General features: G+C 44.3%; 1 protein-coding gene across 1 annotated transcript in view; it reads left to right on the plus strand.

Annotated features, from left to right (window-relative positions):
- Positions 1-16458: 16458 nt before the first annotated feature.
- LOC143786182 (uncharacterized) overlaps positions 16459-27941 on the plus strand; it is a 113552-nt gene continuing 102069 nt past the window's right edge. The window contains exons 1-2 of the mRNA XM_077275470.1: positions 16459-17820; positions 21253-22892. Of these exons, the coding sequence (XP_077131585.1) occupies positions 17733-17820; positions 21253-22892 (1728 nt within the window). The 5' untranslated portion in view covers positions 16459-17732. The remainder of the gene's footprint in view (positions 17821-21252; positions 22893-27941) is intronic.

Here is a 27941-nt window from a genome sequence, read left to right on the forward strand (position 1 = left end):
CATAGAAGATATCTCTATATATGAAAATATAAAAAGGTTTTACATATTTGTGAGATTAACCATAAGGACCAATGGGATAAATCTACTATATAATCATTCATTCTGTCTGTAACGGAAATCCTGCATCGCTGATTGGTCGCGCCAGCAGCCCGCGACCAATCAGCAACAGGCGCAGTCCTTCCGCAAATTGGTGCAGGATTTGAACCACACTTCGCTGATTGGTCGCGCCCGGCCGCGATCAATTAGCTATATTGGCGCATGAATTAAACACCGCTTCCCTGATTCGTCACGCCCATCTGACTGCGACCAATCAGTGATATTGGCGTGGGATTTAAACGCCTCTTCGGTGATTGGTCGTGCCCAGCCGGCCGCGACCAATCAGCGACAGGTGCAGTCCGGCTGTGAATTGACGCGGGATTTGAACCACGCTTCGCTACCCGGAAAATCCTGTGTATTCATTGCATTATTCTTAAACCTTCATAAATATACTACATACATATATATATTCTAGAATACCCGGTGCATTAGAATCGGGCCACCATCTAGTATGTACACTCACTGGCCACTTTATTAGGTACACCTGTCCAACTTCTTGTTAACACTTAATTTCTAATCAGCCAATCACATGGCGGCAACTCAGTGCATTTAGGCATGTAGACATGGTCAAGACAATCTCCTGCAGTTCAAACCGAGCATCAGTATGGGGAAGAAAGGTGGTTTGAGTGCCTTTGAACGTGGCATGGTTGTTGGTGCCAGAAGGGCTGGTCTGAGTATTTCAGAAACTGCTGATCTACTGGGATTTTCACGCACAACCATCTCTAGGGTTTACTGAGAATGGTCCGAAAAAGAAAAAAAATCCAGTGAGCGGCAAATCTGTGGGCGGAAATGCCTTGTTGATGCCAGAGGTCAGAGGAGAATGGGCAGACTGGTTCGAGCTGATAGAAAGGCAACAGTGACTCAAATCGCCACCCGTTACAACCAAGGTAGGCCTAAGAGCATCTCTGAACGCACAGTGCGTCGAACTTTGAGGCAGATGGGCTACAGCAGCAGAAGACCACACCGGGTACCACTCCTTTCAGCTAAGAACAGGAAACTGAGGCTACAATTTGTACAAGCTCATCGAAATTGGACAGTAGAAGATTGGAAAAACGTTGCTTGGTCTGATGAGTCTCGATTTCTGCTGCGACATTCGGATGGTAGGGTCAGAATTTGGCGTAAACAACATGAAAGCATGGATCCATCCTGCCTTGTATGGAGCATCTTTGGGATGTGCAGCCGACAAATCTGCGGCAACTGTGTGATGCCATCATGTCAATATGGACCAAAATCTCTGAGGAATGCTTCCAGCACCTTGTTGAATCTATGCCACGAAGAATTGAGGCAGTTCTGAAGGCAAAAGGGGGTCCAACCCGTTACTAGCATGGTGTACCTAATAAAGTGGCCGGTGAGTGTATATAACCACAATGAAAGGATCATACCCTGACAGCAGCCTGAAGGTCGCGGTGTCTGGTTACACAAACTCCTACACTGATAAGGGTATGTGCACACGTTGCGGATTTGGCCTTGCGGATCCGCAGCAGTTTTCCATGCGGTGTACAGTACCATGTAAACCTATGGAAAACAAAATCCGCAGTGCACATGCGGAAAATTCCGTTCGGAAACGCGGTTTATTTTCCACAGCATGTCAATTCTTTTTGCAAATTCCGCAGCGTTTTACACCTATTCCTTTATAGGAATCCGCACAAAAACTGCACTAAATCCGCAGTGAATCCGCAATGGAGTCCGCAACGTGTGCACATAGCCTTAGAACTACTTCACCATCTTATTAAACTGTGCAGGTTTTTCCTTGCTCTGTCATAGCAAGGGTTATTCAGCTCAGTTGATCTCTGGGAGCTCTCCCTCCTGAATTGTCTCAGCTGTGTTGGCCACTCCTCTCTGGCAAGGTCCCCCGAAACGTCAATACAGGTGTGTTCCTTTTGATCGTCAGGAAGCGTCGCTGCCCTTCTGTTCATCTAATCTTAGCACTCGTGCGCATGGACAGTCCACACCAAAGTCCTGACTGCAGTCTGGAAGTTCGTTGAAGCCGCATCACAGTTTGGATGTTTTGATTCACAGTGGTGATTATTATAATTATTATGAAATTATCAACACAGCAGGTAAGAGAGAGAGAGGAGGCAAGAGAGACAGAAGGGAAGAGAGAGACAAGGTAAGAGAGACAGGAGGTAAGAGAGAGAATCGGGAGGGAAGAGAGAGGAGGTGTGAGAGACAAAGGAGGCAAGAGAGAGACAGGAGGAAAGAGAGGAGGCGAAAGAGACAGGGAAGAGAGACAATAAGTCAGGAGAGTGCGGAACAGGGAAACAAAGCAGCTGCGGCAGTGTCTGTAAATAGCTGGTGTGGAGGGGGGCTTCTGCCATTGGTGCTAAGAGGTGTCTTCAGGGCCGCCATCAGGGCTTACTGCCCTTACTGCTGTATGGGGCCCGGTCAGCAGCAGTACACAGAGGGGCCCGCAGATCCGGGGCCCCACTGTTGTGCTTCTACTGACCGGGCCCCATCATGCACTAAAATACTCTGCTGTTGTGAATTAGACTTTTTTGGCTCCCTCTAGTGGTTACTAGTGATATGACTCTGGGATTTCCTTCCCTCTGTTTGCACCCAGCTGGGTCGTTACTTCAGGGGTGTTGCTATATAAACCTCCTGGAACCTTAGTCCAGTGCCTGGCATCGGTGTTATCAGACACATTCTGTTTGCTCCTGTTTGCTGGTCCTGGTTCGTGCTAAATTAAGCTAAGTCTTGCTTCTTTGTTTTTTGGGTTATTTGTTTGCTATCATTTTTGTCCAGCTTGTACTAAATGTGATTCCTGACCTTGCTGGAAGCTCTAGGGGGCTGGTGTTCTCCCCCCGGGCCGTTAGACGGTTCGGGGGTTCTTGAATTTCCAGTGTGGATATTTTTGATAGGATTTTTTGCTGACCATATAAGTTATCTTTCTATATTCTGCTATTAGCTAGTGGGCCTCTCTTTGCTAAATTCCTAGCTCATTCTTATGTTTGTCTTTTCCTCTTACCTCACCGTTATTATTTGTGGGGGGCTTCTATCCAACTTTTTGGGGTATTTCCTCTGGAGGCAAGAAAGGTCTTCCTTTTCCCTTCTAGGGGTAGTTAGCTCTCCGGCTGGCGCGAGACGTCTAGGATCAACGTAGGAACGTTCCCCGGCTGCTGGTATTTGTGGTGCTAGGATTAGTTATATGGTCAGCCCAGTTACCACTGCCCTATGAGCTGGTTTTCTGTATTTACTGACTTAGCGTTATTCCTGAGACCCTCTGCCATTGGGGTCATAACAGTATGCCAGGCCAATATTGAATGTTTAAAGCATTGCAGAAGTGGGATAATAAGAAAGGAAATTCTGAGTTTTGTTTTTTTTTCCTTCCTTCTCTTCCTCCCCTTTACCTTTGAGTGGCGTGTGCTTGCTGCAGACATGAATGTGCAGACCTTGATTACAAGTGTTGACCAGCTGGCAGCTCGTGTGCAGGGTATACAAGATTTTGTTACCAGTTGTCCTATGTCTGAACTTAAAATACCTATTCCGGAATTATTTTCTGGAGATCGATTTAGGTTTAGGAATTTCAAGAATAATTGTAAATTGTTTCTTTCTCTGAGACCCCGTTCATCTGGAGATTCTGCTCAGCAAGTTAAAATTGTTATTTCTTTTTTGCGGGGCGACCCTCAGGATTGGGCTTTCTCGCTAGCGCCAGGAGATCCGGCATTGGCGAATATTGATGCGTTTTTTCTGGCGCTCGGATTGCTTTACGAGGAACCCAATCTTGAAATTCAGGCAGAAAAAGCCTTGCTGGCTATTTCTCAGGGTCAGGATGAAGCTGAAGTGTATTGCCAAAAATTTTGGAAATGGTCCGTGCTTACTCAGTGGAATGAGTGTGCTCTGGCCGCAAATTTCAGAAATGGCCTTTCTGAAGCCATTAAGAATGTGATGGTGGGTTTCCCCATTCCTACAAGTCTGAATGATTCTATGGCGCTTGCTATTCAAATTGACCGGCATTTGCGGGAGCGCAAAACCGCTAATCCTCTGGTGGTGTTGTCTGAACAAACACCTGATTTAATGCAATGTGATAGAATTCAGACTAGAAATGAACGGAAAAATCATAGACGTCAGAATGGGTTGTGTTTTTACTGTGGTGATTCTACACATGTTATATCAGCATGCTCTAAACGCCTAACAAGGGTTGTTAGTCCTGTCGCCATTGGTAATTTGCAACCTAAATTTATTTTGTCTGTGACTTTAATTTGCTCTTTGTCTTCTTACCCTGTTATGGCGTTTGTGGATTCAGGTGCCGCCCTGAGTCTTATGGATCTGTCATTTGCCAAGCACTGTGGTTTTGTTCTTGAACCGTTAGTAAATCCTATTCCTCTTAGAGGTATTGATGCTATGCCATTGGCGGAAAATAAACCGCAGTTTTGGACGCAGGTGACCATGTGCATGACTCCTGAACATCGGGAGGTGATTCGTTTTCTTGTTCTGCATAAAATGCATGATTTGGTCGTTTTGGGTCTGCCATGGTTACAGACCCACAATCCAGTCCTGGATTGGAAGGCAATGTCTGTGTCAAGTTGGGGCTGTCAGGGAATTCATGCTGATTCCCCGCCGGTGTCTATTGCTTCCTCTACTCCTTCGGAAGTTCCTGAGTATTTGTCTGATTATCAGGATGTATTCAGTGAGTCCAGATCCAGTGCTCTGCCTCCTCATAGGGACTGTGACTGCGCCATAGATTTGATTCCAGGTAGTAAATTTCCTAAGGGAAGATTATTTAATCTGTCAGTACCTGAGCATGCCGCAATGCGTTCATATATCAAGGAGTCTCTGGAGAAGGGGCATATCCGTCCATCCTCTTCCCCTCTTGGTGCGGGATTCTTTTTTGTGGCTAAGAAGGACGGATCTTTGAGACCTTGTATTGACTATCGGCTACTGAATAAAATCACTGTAAAATTTCAGTATCCTTTGCCTCTCTTGTCGGACTTGTTTGCCCGGATTAAGGGTGCCAAGTGGTTCACCAAGATAGATCTTCGTGGTGCATACAACCTTGTGCGCATTAAGCAAGGTGATGAATGGAAGACTGCATTTAATACGCCCGAAGGTCATTTTGAGTACTTGGTGATGCCTTTTGGGCTTTCTAATGCTCCCTCAGTATTTCAGTCCTTTATGCATGATATTTTCCGGAAGTATCTGGATAAATTTATGATTGTTTATCTGGACGATATTCTGGTTTTCTCTGAAGATTGGGACTCACATGTGGAGCAGGTCAGGATGGTGTTTCAGGTTTTGCGTGAGAATGCCTTGTTTGTTAAAGGCTCAAAGTGTCTCTTTGGAGTACAGAAAGTTCCCTTTTTGGGGTTTATTTTTTCCCCTTCTGCTGTGGAGATGGACCCAGTCAAGGTCCGAGCTATTCATGAGTGGACTCAACCCACGTCAGTTAAGAGTCTTCAGAAGTTCTTGGGTTTTGCTAACTTTTACCGTCGTTTTATCGCTAATTTTTCTAGCGTTGTTAAACCTTTGACGGATATGACCAAGAAAGGTTCTGATGTTGCTAACTGGGCTCCTGCAGCCGTGGAGGCGTTCCAGGAGTTGAAGCGCCGGTTTACTTCGGCGCCTGTTTTGTGCCAGCCTGATGTCTCACTTCCCTTTCAGGTCGAGGTAGATGCTTCTGAGATTGGGGCAGGGGCCGTTTTGTCACAGAGAGGCCCTGGTTGCTCGGTAATGAGACCATGTGCTTTCTTCTCTAGGAAGTTTTCGCCTGCTGAGCGGAATTATGATGTGGGCAATCGGGAATTACTGGCCATGAAGTGGGCATTTGAGGAGTGGCGTCATTGGCTCGAGGGTGCTAAGCATCGTGTGGTGGTCTTGACTGATCATAAAAATTTGATGTATCTCGAGTCTGCTAAACGCTTGAATCCTAGACAGGCCCGCTGGTCATTGTTTTTCTCCCGTTTTGACTTTGTGGTCTCGTATTTAGCAGGTTCAAAGAATGTGAAAGCTGATGCTCTTTCAAGGAGCTTTGTGCCTGACTCTCCTGGAGTCACAGAACCTGTTGGTATTCTTAAAGAAGGAGTTATTTTGTCAGCCATTTCTCCTGATTTGCGACGTGTGTTGCAGAGATTTCAAGCTGGTAGACCTGACTCTTGTCCACCTGACAGACTGTTTGTTCCTGATAAGTGGACCAGCAGAGTCATTTCCGAGGTTCATTCCTCGGTGTTGGCAGGTCATCCGGGAATTTTTGGCACCAGAGATCTGGTGGCTAGGTCATTTTGGTGGCCTTCCTTGTCACGGGATGTACGGTCATTTGTGCAGTCCTGTGGGACTTGTGCTCGAGCTAAGCCTTGCTGTTCCCGTGCCAGCGGGTTGCTCTTGCCCTTGCCTGTCCCGAAGAGGCCTTGGACACATATTTCCATGGATTTCATTTCTGATCTCCCGGTGTCTCGGGGTATGTCTGTCATCTGGGTGGTATGTGATCGCTTTTCAAAAATGGTCCATTTGGTGCCTTTGCCTAAGCTGCCTTCCTCTTCCGATCTGGTTCCTGTGTTCCTTCAGAATGTGGTTCGTTTACACGGCATTCCTGAGAATATTGTGTCTGACAGAGGATCCCAGTTTGTTTCCAGGTTCTGGCGATCCTTTTGTGCTAGGATGGGCATTGATTTATCGTTCTCGTCTGCCTTTCATCCTCAGACTAATGGACAAACTGAGCGAACTAATCAGACTCTGGAAGCTTACTTGAGGTGTTTTGTTTCGGCAGATCAGGATGATTGGGTGACCTTCTTGCCGTTGGCTGAGTTTGCCCTAAATAATCGGGCTAGTTCCGCTACTTTGGTTTCGCCATTTTTCTGCAACTCTGGTTTCCATCCTCGTTTTTCCTCGGGACATGTGGAGCCTTCTGACTGTCCTGGAGTATATTCTGTGGTGGATAGGTTGCAGCAGATCTGGAATCATGTGGTGGACAACTTGAAGTTGTCACAGGAGAAGGCTCAGCGTTTTGCCAACCGCCGCCGCGGTGTGGGTCCCCGACTTCGTGTTGGGGATTTGGTGTGGCTGTCTTCTCGATTTGTTCCTATGAAGGTCTCCTCTCCTAAATTTAAGCCTCGCTTCATCGGTCCTTACAAGATATTGGAAATCCTTAATCCTGTGTCCTTTCGCTTGGATCTTCCGGTTTCGTTTGCCATTCACAACGTGTTCCATAGGTCTTTGTTACGACGCTACGTTGTGCCTGTGGTTCCTTCTGCTGAGCCTCCTGCTCCGGTGTTGGTTGAGGGCGAGTTGGAGTACGTGGTGGAGAAGATCTTGGATTCTCGTCTCTCCAGGCGGAGGCTTCAGTATTTGGTCAAGTGGAAGGGTTATGGTCAGGAGGATAATTCCTGGGTGGTTGCCTCTGATGTGCATGCGGCCGATTTGGTTCGTGCCTTTCACGCTGCTCATCCTGATCGCCCTGGTGGTCTTGGTGAGGGTTCGGTGACCCCTCCTTAAGGGGGGGGTACTGTTGTGAATTAGACTTTTTTGGCTCCCTCTAGTGGTTACTAGTGATATGACTCTGGGATTTCCTTCCCTCTGTTTGCACCCAGCTGGGTCGTTACTTCAGGGGTGTTGCTATATAAACCTCCTGGAACCTTAGTCCAGTGCCTGGCATCGGTGTTATCAGACACATTCTGTTTGCTCCTGTTTGCTGGTCCTGGTTCGTGCTAAATTAAGCTAAGTCTTGCTTCTTTGTTTTTTGGGTTATTTGTTTGCTATCATTTTTGTCCAGCTTGTACTAAATGTGATTCCTGACCTTGCTGGAAGCTCTAGGGGGCTGGTGTTCTCCCCCCGGGCCGTTAGACGGTTCGGGGGTTCTTGAATTTCCAGTGTGGATATTTTTGATAGGATTTTTTGCTGACCATATAAGTTATCTTTCTATATTCTGCTATTAGCTAGTGGGCCTCTCTTTGCTAAATTCCTAGCTCATTCTTATGTTTGTCTTTTCCTCTTACCTCACCGTTATTATTTGTGGGGGGCTTCTATCCAACTTTTTGGGGTATTTCCTCTGGAGGCAAGAAAGGTCTTCCTTTTCCCTTCTAAGGGGTAGTTAGCTCTCCGGCTGGCGCGAGACGTCTAGGATCAACGTAGGAACGTTCCCCGGCTGCTGGTATTTGTGGTGCTAGGATTAGTTATATGGTCAGCCCAGTTACCACTGCCCTATGAGCTGGTTTTCTGTATTTACTGACTTAGCGTTATTCCTGAGACCCTCTGCCATTGGGGTCATAACACTCTGCACTGCGGTGCACACGTCGGCGCTGGGGCCCGGGAGCCTTTTTGGAGCTGTGCACGGCCATCTTACCAAGTCGGCTGCGCAGCTCCTGCTCGGCTGTAGATAAAATGTATGGGCTCCCTGCAGGTCCTGACTACAGCCCATACATTCTAGCCGTCTCAGTAGTGAATGTGCTAGAATGTATGGGCTCCTTTCAGGTCCTCTCAGCAGCCCATTCATTCTAGCTGCTTCACTGCTCAAAACACTAGACAGCCCGGGAACGACTGAGGTAAGTATAAAAAACATTTTTGCTTTTTTTAAATGGGTGGGTGAGGTGGGGGGAAGTGAGACTGCAGATGATGAAGTGTGTTTTAGGGAGTACTGCACATGATGAAATGATAGGGGGCTGCAAATGATGAAGTGTGTTTGAGGGGGTACTGCACATGGTGAAATAATAGGGGGCTGCAAATTATGAAGTAAGGGGGAATGCAGATGAAGTGAAGGGGGATAGGGGACTGCAAATGATGATGTGGGGGTGATGGGAACTGCAAATGATGTGAGGGTGATGGGGACTGCAAATGATGTGGGAGTGATGGGGTCTGCAGATGATGAAGTGTGTTTGAGGGGGTACTGCACATGATGAAATGATAGGGGTCTGCAAATGATGAAGGGGGACTGCAGATGTAGTGAAGGGGGGATAGGGGACTAAATTATGAAGTAAGGTGGACTGCAAATGATGAAGTGGGGGTGATGGAGACTGCACATGAAGTGAGTGTGAGGGACGGGGGACAGCAATTAAATTGAAGGTGGGGTGGGGAGAGCAAATGGTTTATTGAAGGTGCGGAGAGCAAATAATGAATTTTGAGGGTGGGGAAGAGCAGTTGATAATAAATAGAGGGTGGAAGAGAGAGAAGACATGACAATGAATTGAGGCAGAAGGGGCATGTAACTATAATGAATCGGGATAAGGGTTAGAGCGGGAGATACATAGTGGGGTCGTTGAGGATAAAGTGACTGGTAATAAATTGGGGGTAAGAGTAAAGGTGCTAATTAATTTATATATTAATTGGGGAAAGTGGCTATATACAGATAGTGGGGGCACAGTGGCGGATTATAATTTATATTTGGAATGGTGATTTGCATAATAACCAATTATATATTAATGGTGGGTGAACGTCTGTATTCAGATGTGTAGTGTAGAAGAAAGGGAAAAAGTGGGGAATGTACTCTGGAAGCCGTGCTCAAGATAACTGTGTTATTTGATGCAGAGAGGAGTCCTGGCTGAAAGAAGTGATGGGGGTCTGCGCTGGATTAAAAAGAAACGCAAAGATGACGGACATCAGCTAGAGATGTCACTGGTGAGTCAGTATGTTACCTGTGCACTGACACTATACACTGTATACTGTATACAGAGCTCCTGTGTATAATGTCACTGGGGACCACTATATTATCTGTACACTATACACTATATACAGAGCTCCTGTGTATAATGTCACTAGTGATCACTGTATTACATGTACACTGTACCCTATATACAGAGCTCCTGTGTATAATGTCACTGGTGATCCCTGTATTACCTGTACACTGACACTATATAAAGAACTCCTGTGTATAATGGCACCGGTGATCACTGTATTACCTGTACACAGACACTGCATACTAAGTACAGCTCTCCTGTATATAATGGCACTTATGGTGATAGTATTTTTTTTAATTAATGATCAGTATTGTATTATTCAGTCACAATGTGGTGGTAATTTGTTGTCCGGCCATGGTGTGGCGGTATTTGTTCCTTGTATGTGTTATTATTTGGTCACTATGTGGTGGCAATATGTGGTCTGGTCATGGTGTGGTGGTATTTGTTCCTTGTGTGTGCTATTATTCGGTCACTGTGTGGTGGTAATATGTGGTCTGTTCATGTTGTGTTGGTATTTGTTCTTTGTATGTAGTTGGTCACCATGTGGTGGTAATATGTGGTCTGGACATGCTGCGGTGGTATTTGTCCCTTATATGTGATATTGTTCAGTCACTGTGGTGGTAATATGTGGTCTGCACATGGTGTGGCAGTATTTGTTCCTTGTAGATAGTATTATAGGTCACTATGTGGTGATTATATGGTGTCTGGTTATGGTGTTGTGGTATTTGACCCTTGTATGTGGTATTATTGGTCATTTGAAAAATTGAAAAATAAATAAAAATATACCTAAATTGTATTGCATATTTTAACAAATGTTTAATAGGTTAGAGTAGAATAGGGCCCGGCCAAAAGAGTCTACCTTGGTGTAGTGGCAGATTAAAAAAACCTTTTGGCCAAAAGCTGCTGGCTATGTGTGTGATCTGGTGATGGGACCTGGTAATGTGTGATTGATGAGAAGTGGAGTTTTTCCAAGAGACAGCGGTGGGGCTGTGGACAGTTCAAAGGGTGGAGGTGGGGCTGGGGTAGAGCCTGGGCAGAGTCTTAAGGGGGCCCCCGAAAATTTTGCCAGTATGGGTCCCCAAAATTCCTAGTGGCAGCCCTAGTGCCCTTCAGGGGCAGCACAATCCTTTAGCAGTAGGAGCTCTGTGCAGCACCCAGACAGGTGACATTCGGCACAGTTCAGCTCCCCAACTGATACGCTCAGCGCTGTGAAACCCCCTGACACATGGCACTAAGAGCTGTGCAGACCCATGACAGATAGCGCTCGGCGCTGCAGTCCTGACACAGGGAAGAAGGATTCAAAAGAGCTTTATTGTCAGAAAAAAATAAACTATAAGGACTGTAGGAATGATGGATGGGCACAGGGTGGGGGGATAAGGAAGTCCATAGCATGTGCTCACATACTGCGCTGCTAACTCCACTGCTCTCTCTTCTACCAGCAGGATATATGTTTTCTCTTCCTCCTTCATGGAGATGAAATCCAGGAAGAGATCGGAAAGTCTCCTGAAGTGAGTGTCCTTCACTGCTGAGTATTTGGTGCAGTGTAGCAGGAGTCACCACAGCCTGCAGTCAGCAGAGGAGACAGGACGCCTCACAGCTGCTCCCTCCCCTCTACAGCCTCACAGCTCAGCCTGTGGGGTCACATGGGAGGGGCGGGGCTACAGGGAGGGGCGGAGCCAGAGTCAACCAGGAAGAAGGAAAGAAAGAAAAGAAGGAAGAGAGACAAAAAACGAGAGGATGGAAGAGAGAGCGACAAGAGGTGAGAGACAGGTGGTAAGAGAGAGACGAAAGGGAAAAGACAAAATGGAAGAGAAAGACAGGACGGAAGCGAGACAGAAGGGAAGAGAGACAGGAGGAAAGGGAGAGGAGGGAAGAGAGACAGGAGGGAAGAGAGAGACAGGAGGGAAGAGAGACAGGAGGAAAGAGAGAGACAGAAGGGAAGAGAGACAGGAGGGAAGAGAGACAGGAGGGAAGAGAGAGAATGGAGGGAAGAGAGACAGGAGGGAAGAGAGAGACTGGAGGGAAGAGAGAGACAGAAGGGAAGAGAGAGACAGGAGGGAAGAGAGAGACAGGAGGGAAGAGAGACAGGAGGGAAGAGAGACAGGAGGGAAGAGAGACTGGAGGGAAGAGAGAGACAGGAGGGAAGAGAGACAAGAGGGAAGGGAGAGAGACAGGAGGGAAGAGAGAGACTGGAGGGAAGAGAGAGACAGAAGGGAAGAGAGAGACAGGAGGGAAGAGAGACAAGAGGGAAGAGAGAGACAGAAGGGAAGAGAGACAGGAGGGAAGAGAGAGACAGGAGGGAAGAGAGACAGGAGGAAAGAGAGAGACAGAAGGGAAGAGAGAGACAGGAGGGAAGAGAGACAGGAGGAAAGAGAGAGACAGAAGGGAAGAGAGACAGGAGGGAAGAGAGACTGGAGGGAAGAGAGACAGGAGGGAAGAGAGAGACTGGAGGGAAGAGAGACAGGAGGGAAGAGAGAGACAGGAGGGAAGAGAGACAGGAGGGAAGAGAGACAGGAGGGAAGAGAGACAGGAGGGAAGAGAGAGACAGGAGGAGAAAATGGTTTTTGACCGCAGAATTATGTGAACAGCAGTTTTTTTCCTACATGTTGAACGCCTCTTTGCACATAGGTTTTATTCTGTTGCTGTGTATAATCACTGTGTTATCTGTGGTGTTACATGGGACTGCTGGTGACATCTAGTCATCACTGTGCTATCTATCTGTGCGGTCACAGACAGACTAGATGTCCTTGGCTTCTCTCAATGGAATTGCATTGAGAGAAGCCAGATACATTGTCAGCACAAGATCACAACTATGCGAATTGTATAGTTTATATACAGTGGCATGTAAAAGTTTGCGCACCCTTGGTCAAAATGTTAGTGGACAGTTAAGCAAGTTGACAATGAAATGATCTCTTAAAGGCTTAAAGACAAAGATGACACATTTCCTTTGTGATTTGCCGACTTGTGGTCTTTTGCCAAATGACTTCTCCTCCTGCTTCTCACATTGGTCTAGTTTTCAATTGAGAGAAACATGAGGAGACGTCAGGCGGGACGCGACCACAAGATTCAGCTTGTCGATGTGCAGGGGAACCTGTGAGTCTGGGAGAGCTGAGCACGGAGAAGCCACAGGGGACCGGCCTCTTGGACTAGTCATCCTGGTCACATGGACCTAGACTTATTTTCATTGTATGTTTTCTTTGAAATGCGTCAGCATCAGAGTAAAACATAATGGAGCCGCTGTCTGATTCATGAATAGGTCTACAAGTGGCAAACAGAGCGCACAATAGGGTGACGGAGAGTAGGAGACGGCTGGTTACGTTCACCTGGTGGACTAGTGACAGGCATGAAGAAAAACAGCTGCTGCCCCGTGAATAAGATTTTTTATTTACAACAGATGGATTTTTAAAGGGTCAAAATGGAGGCCAATCATATAGGGAAAACCAACATGAACACTTACCAATAGGGAGATAGCGAGGTTCAAAATTATTAAAGTTCAAGAAAAAAAAAGGGAGACCAAACTTACTGATAAAATGCAAATTAGATGACAATGTATTGAGGAGAAGTTATTGGAGTGTAGGAGAAATGGGATTAGAACCTGGGATGGGGCACTGAATAGGGGCCAGAAAGAGAATATTTAATGGAGGAGTCACGTCGGTAGATGAGGGAAAAGTGATACAGGAAAGGTACATATGATACTTATGAATGATAAATTATAAGTAGATGAATAAAGGACAAAGGGTTAAAAGAAAGAAATGAAATGATGAGAAATGGGATTAGAATCCATGATGAGCCCATGAATAGGGGCCAGAAAGGAAACATTTACCGGGAGAGCAATCTGGAAGGGCACCCATTACCCCAATCTTATTGTTGTGTTTTATTAGAGATTTACTTGCTCATCAGTTGAAGGTACACAAATCTCTCCTGGAAAGTGTTCAGCCTCAGGAATCAATGTTTCCATTCAGGGACAGCAAGCAGAGAACATCCATCCTGCATGGTCTCATGTATATATAAGGCCAGGCATGAGATTGGAAATCAGGTAAAGCAATCATTCCATTACTCTTGTTAGTGTCTCAGGGGCCTCAATTAAGCCATTGTTCTCCCAGTCACCAGTCCCATTATGGGGATGGGGAGAGTAGATCCAGTGGAGCCATCACCACTGGGGAGATGGGCTCAGCGTCAGGAAAATACCTCCCCCAATGCACAATTACCTTTGTGGGGGGGAGTGTTTCCAAAGGGCCGGGCTCAAGGAAGTGTGGCCTAAAAAGAAACTGTGGATTGTCAAACTCAGCACCCTGACACTACTACTGAATGAACATTACAGTTCTGCTCCTTTCATGTGGGCTTGTCTGTTTGCACCTTTCTGTGTCCTTTTATGTATATGTGTGTATGTGTATACTGTTTATGCATTTTCTGTACTGTTTTGCAGTTTGGTCACACACATGTATAATTTTACTTGTTTTATATTTTATCATTTCAATATATACCCTCTTTATTTGTACCCATTCAAATTCTTCTTGTTTCCCTATTTATCTTAACATTTTTAATACACCTTTTCTTATTTTTCATATTAATTATTTTTTATTATTTTCATTTTTATGTTAATTTTTATTTCTTTTTCCTTACTATGCTTTTGTTCACACTTCCTTTTACTTCATCCATTCAAGTATTTTTCTTCGCTCCCTTTTGTGGATTTATCATTGTTTGTCTGTCTTTCATGCACTTTGCTTCATTATTTTAGTAATATACTGTCCTATTATTTAGGACTGTAGTCGATTTTTTATGTGCCTGAGCGGCACTGCTGGGCCGCGCCTCTCCGATAATTTATGCAGTGTCATCAGCATTACACTGCATCCCGTGATCACATGACTTCACATGTGACCGGACTCCTTGTTCACGCCTCTTCCTCTCACTAGTCATTCTTCTGGTGAGACCACATGACTGCTGACCTGTGTACCCATGTGACCTCCAGTAGACCCACCTCCTGGCATCCAGCGCCATCTTGGACACATGTTTTATTATGGAGCGCTCCAATGATGTAAGTTTAATCCTATTGCTTTAACTATGTATAAAAGGACATTCATTGTATATTCTTACCCCTGATGAACCACGTTGTGTGAAACGCTCGATGAGTTGGCCGGGCACCTGACGCTCCCCTTTACTTTGTTTGGGACCATGCTGTAACATTGCTTAAATTATATATTGGGTGCCTTTCTCTGTGTGTGATTCCAGTCACCACTATATACACTCACTGGCCACTTTATTAGGTACACCTGTCCAACTTCTTGTTAACACTTAATTTCTAATCAGCCAATCACATGGCGGCAACTCAGTGCATTTAGGCATGTAGACATGGTCAAGACAATCTCCTGCAGTTCAAACCGAGCATCAGTATGGGGAAGAAAGGTGATTTGAGTGTCTTTGAACGTGGCATGGTTGTTGGTGCCAGAAGGGCTGGTCTGAGTATTTCAGAAACTGCTGATCTACTGGGATTTTCACGCACAACCATCTCTAGGGTTTACAGAGAATGGTCCGAAAAAGAAAAAAAATCCAGTGAGCGGCAGTTCTGTGGGCGGAAATGCCTTGTTGATGCCAGAGGTCAGAGGAGAATGGGCAGACTGGTTCGAGCTGATAGAAAGGCAACAGTGACTCAAATCGCCACCCGTTACAACCAAGGTAGGCCTAAGAGCATCTCTGAACGCACAGTGCGTCGAACTTTGAGGCAGATGGGCTACAGCAGCAGAAGACCACACCGGGTACCACTCCTTTCAGCTAAGAACAGGAAACTGAGGCTACAATTTGCACAAGCTCATCGAAATTGGACAGTAGAAGATTGGAAAAACGTTGCTTGGTCTGATGAGTCTCGATTTCTGCTGCGACATTCGGATGGTAGGGTCAGAATTTGGCGTAAACAACATGAAATCTTTGGGATGTGGTGGAACGGGAGATTCGCATCAGGGATGTGCAGCCGACAAATTTGCGGCAACTGTGTGATGCCATCATGTCAATATGGACCAAAATCTCTGAGGAATGCTTCCAGCACCTTGTTGAATCTATGCCACGAAGAATTGAGGCAGTTCTGAAGGCAAAAGGGGTCCAACCCGTTACTAGCATGGTGTACCTAATAAAGTGGCCAGTGAGTGTATATGTTGTATATCTAGCATTACTATCTTCATTTATGCCTATTCATTATAGTTGCCTCCACTACATACTGTATATTATTATTAACAGCCTTCAGCTCAGTCTCGAGCTATGGCAACTTGATGGATGAACGCTCTGTAGAAAGATCGATCTTGTAGAAGCCTAGATAGGTCCACCAGGGTCTTCTCCGCTGTTATCTTGATAGTATGAAGCTATCGAGTTGCTGGTTTTCTTCTTCGCCTTGATCCTTCTATTCGTCCAACCATGATGTCCTTCTCCAGTGATTGCTCTCTTCGTATGATGTGTTCAAACTTTGGATACTGTATATACTTGTACCTTATTATTACAGGTATCATTCACCTTTGACTATTGTGTCTTCTTTTTATTTATCTATACTTCATCTCCTCATTCCTTCATTCCTCCCTTGAGGCATTCAACTGCCCTGCTCATTTTTCCTTTTGTCTGTTTCTTAACCTTGTATAGCTTCCTTGTACTGTATTTTATCTATTTTTCACTAACGTTGTTTATTTTTTATTTATGTATGGTCTTAGTCTGACTTCTCATGTTGGGGTCTTTACACACCTAACGTAGAAAAAATTGAGAAAAACACATATAAGGGAACAGCCTTACCAAAACCTGTAAAATGCACAAGCAGGATGCTGCAGCCCCCCACTGATAAAAGCAGGGGAAACACAGGTGCAAACTATGGATAAAAACAGCCACCCACACACCTACCAGATTATGGAGGGGGTGGCTCCCTAGTAGAAATGCACACAAATGAGGCTTGCATAGAACACCAGTCACACAGGTATATGAGATGCAAAGGGCCTGGCTTACAGCCTATTGATGACGCCCTTAATATTAGGCGGGCTTCCCAGCACTATATACATGCACCCCACAGTGACAGACACCCCAATATACCAAGCCAAAAAAATGCTAGTGCATTTGTCATTTGACAGGTTTTGGTAAGGCATGTTGGGGTCTTTATCACATGCTGTATGTGACCTCTATTTATACGTGAGACCATATTGGCATCATCACAAGCCTTAGTGGTGGCAGTTTTGGGTGGTTATTTGTGAGCAAGAGTTGTAATGATATTAGACAGACTAGGTGGTCTTGTAGTGGATACCCCTGGTCACATCCACACATTACGCCAGCATCAGCGAGTGTGGACCTGACAATGGCCTTGCATATAAGAGAGGAGTACTAGCAGATAGAACATGTTCATCTCCCTATCTCTTTAGACCAGTGTTTTCCAAGCTCTACTCCTCACGGCCCCCCACGGGTCATATTTTCAGGATTTCCATAGAATTGCACAGATGGTGGAAGTATCATCAAGTCATCAGGAATTCTCTCACCTGTGCAACACTATGGAAATCCTGAAAACATGACTGATGGGGCCGTGAGGACTGGAGTTCGGGAAACACTGGTTTAGACCATACTGAGCTGCATGTAAATATAAAAATGGGCGGACGATTCCTCTAACATCACATTTATATCACAAGTGAACACTATAGAAAAAGAAAACAAATTGCAAAATTGCTTCTGACCCCACAAAAAATATGTACCCCAAAAAAACTAAATTTCAGAGCAAAACAATTTTTATATGATAGAAAAATAAAAATGTCAGGGCATCTGAAAAGTGAAGACAAAATAATGAAGGAAATCACTGGACCCTGGTCCTGCGACCCCAGCTTCTGTCACTAGGCACCGCTATACTGACTCTGGGGGCAGCACTGGTGATATAGGAGGTGGTGATGTCGGCATCGATTGGCGGCTCAGAGGCCACACGAACTTGTAGTAAAAGCATCCATCTAGAACATTCCACGTGAGTTTTCCTTGTGTCTGTGTCTTTATTATATATTATTATTTTCACAGTTTTGAAATCCAGGCAAAAATATGATGAATAATCCACAAGCCATAATGGAGAAAGGAGAAAGTGATGTCCGGGGAGATGAGTGGCGGTGCAAAGAGGAAGTTGTTACAGGTAACCGTCCTGATGAGGAGTCACCACGGAATAAATAAGAGAAGAGTCACATTCTCATCATTCACAGGACCGGGCAATTCTTGGATAAAAGTTTTTTGGGTTTTTTTCAGTTGTTTTGGGCCATAGATTCCCCCATTGAGCTAAAATACAGATTATAAATGGCTGACAATGTGATGGTGCTATGTGTGATAACATCGGCTGTGCATCTTCAATATGGATTTATGAATAGACTAAGACAATAGATCATCAATGACACATAAACCTCGTTTAGTCTTTTTTTATGATATTCATCACGGCTTCGGGATTAAAATGTAACCTAATTGATATACTGAACTGGGCAGAGCTTCAAACATATTCATTTTAACATAATTGCCTCATAATTACAGTCAGGAGTAGATAATAACAGAAAGCAGAATAATACCTGGGCTTATCCAGCCTTATATTTGCGCCATTGCCATGACTTCCTAATACACAACCATACGGCTCCTCCCCTATATGCTGTGATGTCAGAGAGCATGTGAGATGTACTCCACCTGATAGCTGTCACGGGAAGACTAGGTGGGTAAGAGCTAATAACCCGGGCCCCTGCGATTTCCCTCAGACTAGGGAAACCCAGACTGACCCTCTACCTGGAGTTTACACTGATGGTGTGCATGTCCAGGCCTCGACCCTCGCCCTGTCTCCTGTTTCAACCCTAGGCTGAAACCACCGCCCTCCACCCAGTGAAAAGATAATACACCAATACCCACAGTTAGCACAGACAAGGATAACGGAAAATATACACCATGCCGCAGTCACTCAGGAATACACTATAAATGCGCAGGGCAAAGTAAATACAAATATAGGAAGGAGTAAATAAGACAAAGGGAAATACACCACCAGCAACGATACTCCAACTCCTAGCTCACCACTCCAGACCGAGATAACCAAGCACTAGACAGAAGCTATAATCGGCGACGCCCAATGTTCAGGAGAACTATTTAAAGGCAGTGGGCGTGACCCAACTTCCAATCCGAGCACCAGCCAGATTAACCCCGGACCAGCTAGATAAAATCTAGCCGACGCCACTGAGCGCATACTGGACAAAAGCAGAATTACCGCTGTCTGTCGGACGCCCTAGTGAGAACAGCGTCCGACATGACAATAGCACTGACTCCTGAGCATTTTCCCGTTACACGAGTGGTACAATATGATCTTGTCCTGGGCTTTGTCACATGGAAGTTGGGGTGCTAGTGATCAACTTGAGGTAGTCACTGAGCAATAGACAAAAGTTCCACAACACACCGAGGTATGTAATATATGGAAGCCAATTCTTCATTATTCAAGAACAGTCCAGGCCACAGACATATAATTAGTGATTTAAACAACTAGTCTTAAATGTAATTAATGTATACCACTTCATAAACATATTAATGAGCTGTTGTTATTTTGTCCATTGGCATTTTTTATTGTCTTAGGACCTATTATCATGTTGCAGTATAACCCCTTTTCTATATCCACATTATTCCTCCGCTCCTGTACTGGAGGTGCCATATGTATCTTCATTTTTTATAATTTATTGTCACCATATTTATGTATGGTATATATATTAATAATAAGTAATTAGTGATGGTAGGGTTCCATGAAAAAAAAGCCCACAGACATTAATGCCAACAAGAAAAGTTACCCACATGGACAAAATAACAAGAGTTTATTAACCCCTTCACAACATCCGCTGTACATGTATGACGCATGTCAGAAGTGGGTATATGGAGCGTGCTCCCACAGCAAGCCGACCCATACCTGGCAAGTGATGGCTGTGTATCTCAGCCAGGGCCTGAAGCTTACAGTGGTGGGGAAGAGCAGTGCTCCGCCGGCAATTGTTAACCTGTTAAATGCTGCTGTCAATACAGCGACATTTAACATGCACGCTTGCGTCATTTTCTCCGTCCATCAGCGCGCCCGTGACGTTATCACGGGTCGCCGATGCGTTGTCTCATGACAGCCGGTGGTCAGCTAATGACTAAGATCTCAATCTGCATATGCCGCCTCCGTCAGACATTTTTGCAAAGTAAACCGCAGTAAAAAGGATGGGAAGTGAGAGTACTCCCGACATTTTCTAAAAGCCTGGAGTCCGCTGCAGCCTTGCACCGCCATACATCCCCTCCTCCCAGCCTAGCCTAAATAATAATAAAAAAAAAAACTGGACATGTTTGGTCTTACCGTAATCATAATTGTGTTGATGAGGAGAATCATATAGCGAGGTTATTTTTACTACAAAATGTACACCATTAAAAAATTCCCCAAAAAACAATATCAGAATTGCATTTCTTCACAATTTCACCGCAGTTTTTTTCACATTTTCCAGTACACTATGAGGTATAATAAATTATGTCATTTAAAATTGCAATTTGTCCCCCAAAAAAACATGCCCTCATATGTTAATATGTACACAAAAACAAGAGTTATAGCACCGGGAAGAAGGGGAGAAAATAAACGGAAATACACAAATGGAAATTGGCCACAGTGTCAAGGAGTTAAAGAGGTCTAAGGCTGTATTCACACATGGGAAAATGGGCACATGCCGATACAGCCGTGGTCACACTGTTCACAGGCTCCGGAGTTATATAACATAACAGGTTGTGAGGTTTCCTGTGTGCCTTCATAGCTATGGGCTTGTTCTTTTGGGCATTTTTCTGGTTACCTAATGTTAGTATAGTCATACAATTATACCTAAGTCTGCTGTCCGATGTCTCTCCCGATTGCTCTGTAGAGATGAACGTTCGACCAAGCATTCATCTGTTTTCTATGCAGAGAGAGAGAAGAAAAATGCTCCCATATGATCCACCAGTGCTTGTTACAGGCCATTATCTGCCTTTGTAATGATATAGTGGTAATCTGCAGGTGAATAGTATTTAAATCATGTTGGACTTTTTTCTTGGAAGAGCGGCTACTGGGAGAAAGTGAAGTTATATTTTCTCTGTTGCCGCTTTCTTCCAGTCATTGAGGTGGCAAAGGGAGATGTAACAGTCACTGCTCAGAGAGAGATGACTGCTACAACCGTCTACTTCTCCTGAAGACTGAAAGCTTGCGGCTGCAACATCATCATATGATCATATCATAACTGATATAGAAAGTTGATTGGGGCTTAGTAGCTTTCATTGTGATGGTCCAAAGATGGTTTGTTTCCGTTCTGCCATGCATTTATGTTGCAGTACATTTTCTATGTACACAATGGATGCACTGCCGACACACACACACACACACACACACACACACACACACACACACACACACACACACACACACACACACACACACACACACACACACATATATACACATACACAATTGTATGAAGGTTTTAACTTTTTAAGTTTGTAATTTTTGTATTTCGATGAATATCATTTTTAAGGTTTTGTTAAAAAATCTATTCACTTTCATTCTCTGCAGATGAGTATAATAGCATCTCTGAAGGACATCTGATATCTTCGTATTTTAAAGCAGAAGATGATAGCTTCAAACAAGAAACATATGAAGAGCATGGCGACATCTCAGATATACCCTCAACCCTTCATAGCAAAGAACTATCTCCTGATTCATTACAGACTGTTAAGCAAAGCAAAAGGGTGAAAAATAAAAGCGCTGCCATAGAAAAAAAGCCAATTTCGTGCTCAGAATGTGAGAAATGTTTCACAGATAAATCAAAATTTGCTAAACATTGGAGAACTCATACTGCAGTGAAGACATTTTCTTGCTTAGAATGTGGGAAATGTTTTTCTCACAAATCTAATCTTGTTGCACATGAGAGAATTCACACTGGAGAGAAGCCATTTTCATGTTCAGAATGTCGGAAATGTTTTACAGAAAAATCTACTCTTGTTGTACATCAGAGAAATCACACAGGAGAGAAGCCATATTCATGCTCAGAATGTGGGAAATGTTTTGATAGGAAATCTCAACTTATTATACATGAGAGAAATCACACAGGAGAAAAGCCATTTTCATGTTCAGAATGTGGAAAATGTTTTATAGGAAAAGCAAATCTTGTTGTACATCAGAAACATCACACAGGAGAGAAGCCATATTCATGCTCAGAATGTGGGAAACGTTGTAATACTATATCTCATCTTATTATACATGAAAGAATTCACACAGGAGAGAAGCCATTTTCATGTTCAGAATGTGGAAAATGTTTTACAGGAAAAGCAACTCTTGTTGTACATCAGAGAAATCACACCGGAGAGAAACCATATACATGCTCAGAATGTGGGAAATGTTTTACTAAGAAATCAGATCTTATTATACATAAGAGAAATCACACAGGAGAGAAACCATTTTCTTGTTCAGAATGTGGAAAATGTTTTGCAGAAAAAGCAACTCTTGTTGTACATCAGAGAAATCACACAGGAGAGAAGCCATTTTCATGCTCAGAATGTGGGAAATGTTTTACGAGGAAATCAATTCTTGTTACACATGAGAGATCACACACAGGACAGAAGCAATTTTCATGTTCAGTATGTGGGAAATGTTGTAGTACGAAATCTTATCTTATTGTACATGAGAGAATTCACACAGGAGAGAAGCCATATACATGCTCAGAATGTGGGAAATGTTTCACAGAAAAATCAACACTTGTTACACATCAGAGAGTTCACACAGCAAATAAGCCATTTTCTTGCTCCCAATGTGGGAAATGTTTTTCTGATAAATCAAATTTGGCTGAACATGAGCTGTGTCACACAGGGGAGAGGCCATTTTTATGTTCAGAATGTGGGAAATGTTTTACTGATAAATGTAGTCTTGTTAGGCATGAGAGAATTCATACAGGAGAGAAGCCATTCTCATGTTCAGAATGTGGGAAATATTTTTCTAGAAAATCTAATCTTGTTGCACATGAGAGAATTCACACTGGAGAGAAACCATTCTCATGTTCAGAATGTGGGAAATGTTTTACAGAAAAATCAACTCTTGTTGGACATCAGAGAATTCATACAGGAGAGAAGCCATTCTCATGTTCAGAATGTGGGAAATGTTTTTCTAAGAGTTCCCATCTTACTAGGCATCACATAAGTCACACTGAGAATAAGCAATTTTAACCTCTTAGTAACCAAGCCAATTTTTCAAATTTGACCTGTCACTTTATTGTTGTAATAAAAATAGAATTTTCCAAGTTATCCCACTTACCTGGAATATTTTTTTCCTGACACATTTTATTTTATAGCAAATAGATAAATGGCTGCACTTAATTGTACTAAAGCAAATGAATGTGTGATACATGAAATGTGAATAGCATAATGGCTTGTGAAATCTATTAAAAAAACACATGAGATGCTTAGCACAAAATTTGGCCAAAAAATGTGAGCCCATCCACCAACGTCAAGGTAATCTCATGGATCGGATGGGTCCCTGACCTGACTGCCTAGTGTGAACATGAGATTACTTTGACGTTGGTGGATGGGCTCACATTTTTTGGCCAAATTTTATGCTAAGCATCTCATGTGTTTTTTCATAGATTTCACAAGCCATTATGCTATTCACATTTCATGTATCAGACATTCATTTGCTTTAGTGCAATTGAGTGCAGCCATTTATCTATTTGCTATGTAAGTTGTTTTTGGTTATGCACCAGTTCAGACTAGTTCCTTGTTCAGTCAGTTTACCATTACTTGCTACATTTTATTTTATGTAAGTAATACATTTAAAACAATATATTTTCTTTTATTTATTAAAATGCAAGAAGTTTGTCAAACAAAAAATATGAATAATTTGCAATATTCATACTTTGGTGATACCTGTAAACCAAACAGTTATACTAATACATAAAAGATAATAAAATTTACCTTATGTTTTATTGTGTTACCATAATTGTTCAAATGTCCTTTCATTTTGTAAGAAGGATTAAAAGTTTAACAGCATGTTTTCATTAATTTAGCGCAATTCACAAAACTTATTTTCCAGTACTTCTTTCTGGACAGCATACCAGGAGGTAGTCTTTCCTTGTCCTATGACAGGACAGAATCACAGAGAGGTTAAAAGGCCCCACTCACCTCCACCCTTCAGTGTCTTTCCTGTCCCCACAGGGGAATGTCGCATGAGAGGTTGCTCCAAGAGTGAAGATATCTTATCCTGTGGAGCGTCGGAATACGGCCTCAGGGAGAACGGGTGGTCTTAGCCTTCCCTTCCTGCTGTCAAGCAGTCCAGGACAACATCTCTTGGGTAGAGGTCCCTCAGCCAACAACCAGCCTGTGCACGTTTGCAATAATGCAAAATTCCTAGTTGTGACACCGCTTCCCTCCAAGGTGGGTTCTCAGCATTACCAACTTCCCCTGTTCCTCTAATAGTAAGTAAAAGTAGCACAGGTAAATGCATGGTGTAAATGTTGTCTTGAAGGTCTAGGACTCTGGGTTGATACTAGCCTCATGCCGTAGCTGGGCCTAGGTCTTCAAGTGCTGAAATGTGTCTTCATGTGGAATCTAGGCCTTGGACCTCAAGGCTAAAGATTCGACACATGTCTGGGCTACATCTCATGATTCACTTCAGTTAGTCACATGTCATGGCTGCACAGAGCTCATGATTGGACTTCAGAGTTTAACTTAGGGTACCGTCTCACATAACAATTTACCAACGATCACGACCAGCGATACGACCTGGCCGTGATCGTTGGTAAGTCGTTGTGTGGTCGCTGGAGAGCTGTCATACAGACAGCTCTCCAGCGACCAACGATGCCGAAGTCCCCGGGTAACCAGGGTAAACATCGGGTTACTAAGCGCAGGGCCGCGCTAAGTAACCCGATGTTTACCCTGGTTACCATCGTAAAAGTAAAAATAACAAACAGTACATACTCACCTTCGCGTCCCCCGGCGTCCGCTTCCCTGCACTGACTGAGCGCCGGCCCTAACAGCAGAGCGGTGACGTCACCACTGTGCTGTACTTTCACTTTAAGGCCGGCGCTCAGTCAGTGCAGGAAGCGGACGGCGGGGGACGCGAAGGTGAGTATGTAGTGTTTGTTATTTTTACTTTTACGATGGTAACCAGGGTAAACATCGGGTTACTAAGCGCGGCCCTGCACTTAGTAACCCGATGTTTACCCTGGTTCCAAGCGAACGCATCGTTGGATCGGTGTCACGCACACCGATCCAACGATGACAGCGGGAGATCCAGCGACGAAATAAAGTTCCAAACGATCTGCTACGACGTACGATTCACAGCGGGGTCCCTGATCGCTGCTGCGTGTCAGACACAGCGATATCGTATGGATATCGCTGGAACGTCACGGATCGTACCGTCGTAGCGATCAAAGTGCCACTGTGAGACGGTACCCTTAGGCCGAGCATTTTGTAGTTAAATAAACAGTCTACTCTATCCGTAGGTGAACACCTGGGGTTAATTCTGCACATTATCTCTGAAGACTGCCCTCCAGCTACACCAACATTAAATTGGCTCCTTCAGGTTGGGCTAATCAGACAATTGAAATGTACCACTCACAGTGGAGGTTTATCCTGAATTCAGATGGATTGCTTTCTTAAATGTAACTTTGAGTCTTGTCTCGCAAGCGCAATCCACGTCTGTGCCTCATAGCGCCTCTGGGCCTCATAGTCCCTTACAGTGCCTATATGCCTCATAGTGCCTCATGGGCGCCTCATAGCATCTCTGTGCCCCTCATGCCTCGTGGCCTTGCGCCTTTTGTTTCATGCTTCTGGCTTTGTGTCGTGGGCCTTGCACGCCACACTTTGTGCTTTTATAGTTCCACTGCCCCCATGATAGATATCTACCCTATGTGATTGGAAGAATCTTTCCTCTAGATATAGAGAATGTTCCCTGTTACATGCAACCAAGGTTTAGTCTAGTCCAGGAAGGACTGTGAAACATCAGTCCTGTGCAGTGCTGCCACCAGGGATTTCAGGGCCCCATACTGGCAAAATTTTTCGGCCCCCTTGAGATTCCACCCCAGCTCCTCCTCCACCCCTCGAACCATCCACAGTCCCACTGCCCACTCTTGGAAAAACTCCATTTCTGCGCCATGTCCTCACCAATCACACATTAACAGTTCCCATTGAACACCATATCACATACATCAACCTTTGCTTTGGCCAAAAGATTTTTTAAGCCACCTCCATGGCAAGGTAGACCCTTTTGGCTGGGCCCTAATCTACTCTAACCTACTAAAAAATTCTTGAAATACCCAAAACTCTTTTTAGGTATAGTTTTTATTTATTTTTCTTTAATGGAATGTGTTACGCATTTTTTAAAATGACCAATAATACCACATGGAAGGGACCAAAACCGTCACATCACAGCTGGACCACATATGACCACCACATAGTGACCGAATAATACTAGATACAAGGAACAAATAATGTCACACCATAGCTGGACCACATATTACCACCACTTAGAGACCGAATAATACAGTACATACAAGGAACAAATACTGCCACACCTTGACCAGATCATATATTATCGCATTGTGACCAAACGTTGGACATGACCATTAACCCCTTTCTGCTATTTGACATACTATCCCGTCGAGGTGACCTGGGACCTAATTCCCAGGGACGGAATAGTATGTCATAGGCGATCGGCCGCACTCTGTTATGACCTGGTGGTTAAGGAGCAACACTGATATGACCTGGTGGTTAAAGAGCAACATGGGACGAGCTCTGAGGAGGTGGTATCTTTACTGACCGCAGTTCCTAATCCTAACACCAACACTAGTAATAGCCGTGGGATGTTCCTGTCACTCCCTAGACACCTCGTCACAGCCTGAGAACTAACTACCCCTAAAGATGGAAACAGAAAGCTATCTTGCCTCAGAGAAAACCCCCAAAGGAAAGATAGCCCCCCACAAATATTGACTGTGAGTGAAAAGGGAAATGACATACACAGAAATGAAAAGAGAATTTAGCAAAGAAGGCCAATACTAATCTAGATAGACAGAATAGGAAAGGTTACTGTGTGGTCAGTATAAAAAAACTAAAAAACTAAAAATCCACGCAGAGTTTACAAAAATGATCTCCACACCGACTCACGGTGTGGAGGGCAAATCTGCTTCCCCAGAGCTTCCAGCTAGCCTGAATATATCATGATGACAAGCTGGACAAAAGGAAACATAACATGGGCTGAGAAATAAAGTCCAAAGCAAATGGACAACCAAAGAACTAGCAAAAACTTATCTTTTGCTGAAATGGACAGGCCATAGGAGAAATCCAAGGAGAGATCTGAATCCAACCCTGAAACATTGACAGCTGGCATGAACTGAAGACCAGAGCCAGGTTAAATAGCAAAGCCAGGAGAGACGATCAGTGAAAGCAGCTGCTACAGCTAAACTCAAGGAGCAGCAGTTCCACTCGAAACCACCAGAGGGAGCCCAAGGGCAGAACTCACAAAAGTACCATTCACAACCACAGGAGGGAGCCCAAGAACGGAATTCACAACAGCACTCTCGGGGGAGAGCGTGGCCGATCGCCGCCAGGTGTCAGCTGATTATTACAGCTGACATCCAGCACTATGTGCCAGGAGCGGTCATGGACGGTCCTGAGTACGCTGATACCCCATATGTGGGAGTAAACCACTGTTTGGGCGTATGGCATAGCTCGGAAGGGAAGGAGCGCCGTTTGACTTTTCAATGCAAAATTGACTGGAATTGAGATAGCGCACCATGTCGCGTTTGAAAAGCCCCTGATGTGCCTAAATATTGAGATCCCCCACAAGTGACACCATTTTGGAAAGTAAACCCCCTAAGGAACTTATCTAGATGTGTGGTGAGCACTTTGACCCATCAAGTGCTTCACAGAAGTTTATAATGTAGAGCCGTAAAAATAAAAAATCATATTTTTTCACAAAAATGATTTTTCGCCCCCAATTTTTTATTTTCCCAAGGGTAACAGAAGAAATTGGACCCCAAAAGTTGTTGTGCAATTTGTTCTGAGTACACTGATATCTCATATCTGAGGGTAAACCACTGTTTTGGCACATGGCAGAGCTCGGAAGGGAAAGAGCGCCGTTTGACTTTTCAATGCAAAATTGATGTACCTAAACAGTGGAAACCCCCCAATTCTAACTCCAACCCTAACCATAACCACACCCATAACCCGAATACGCCCCCAGCCCTAACCCCAACACACCCCTAACTCCAACAC

The sequence above is a fragment of the Ranitomeya variabilis genome, chromosome 7 (genome assembly GCF_051348905.1).
Source record: "Ranitomeya variabilis isolate aRanVar5 chromosome 7, aRanVar5.hap1, whole genome shotgun sequence".
Lineage (NCBI taxonomy): Eukaryota > Metazoa > Chordata > Amphibia > Anura > Dendrobatidae > Ranitomeya > Ranitomeya variabilis.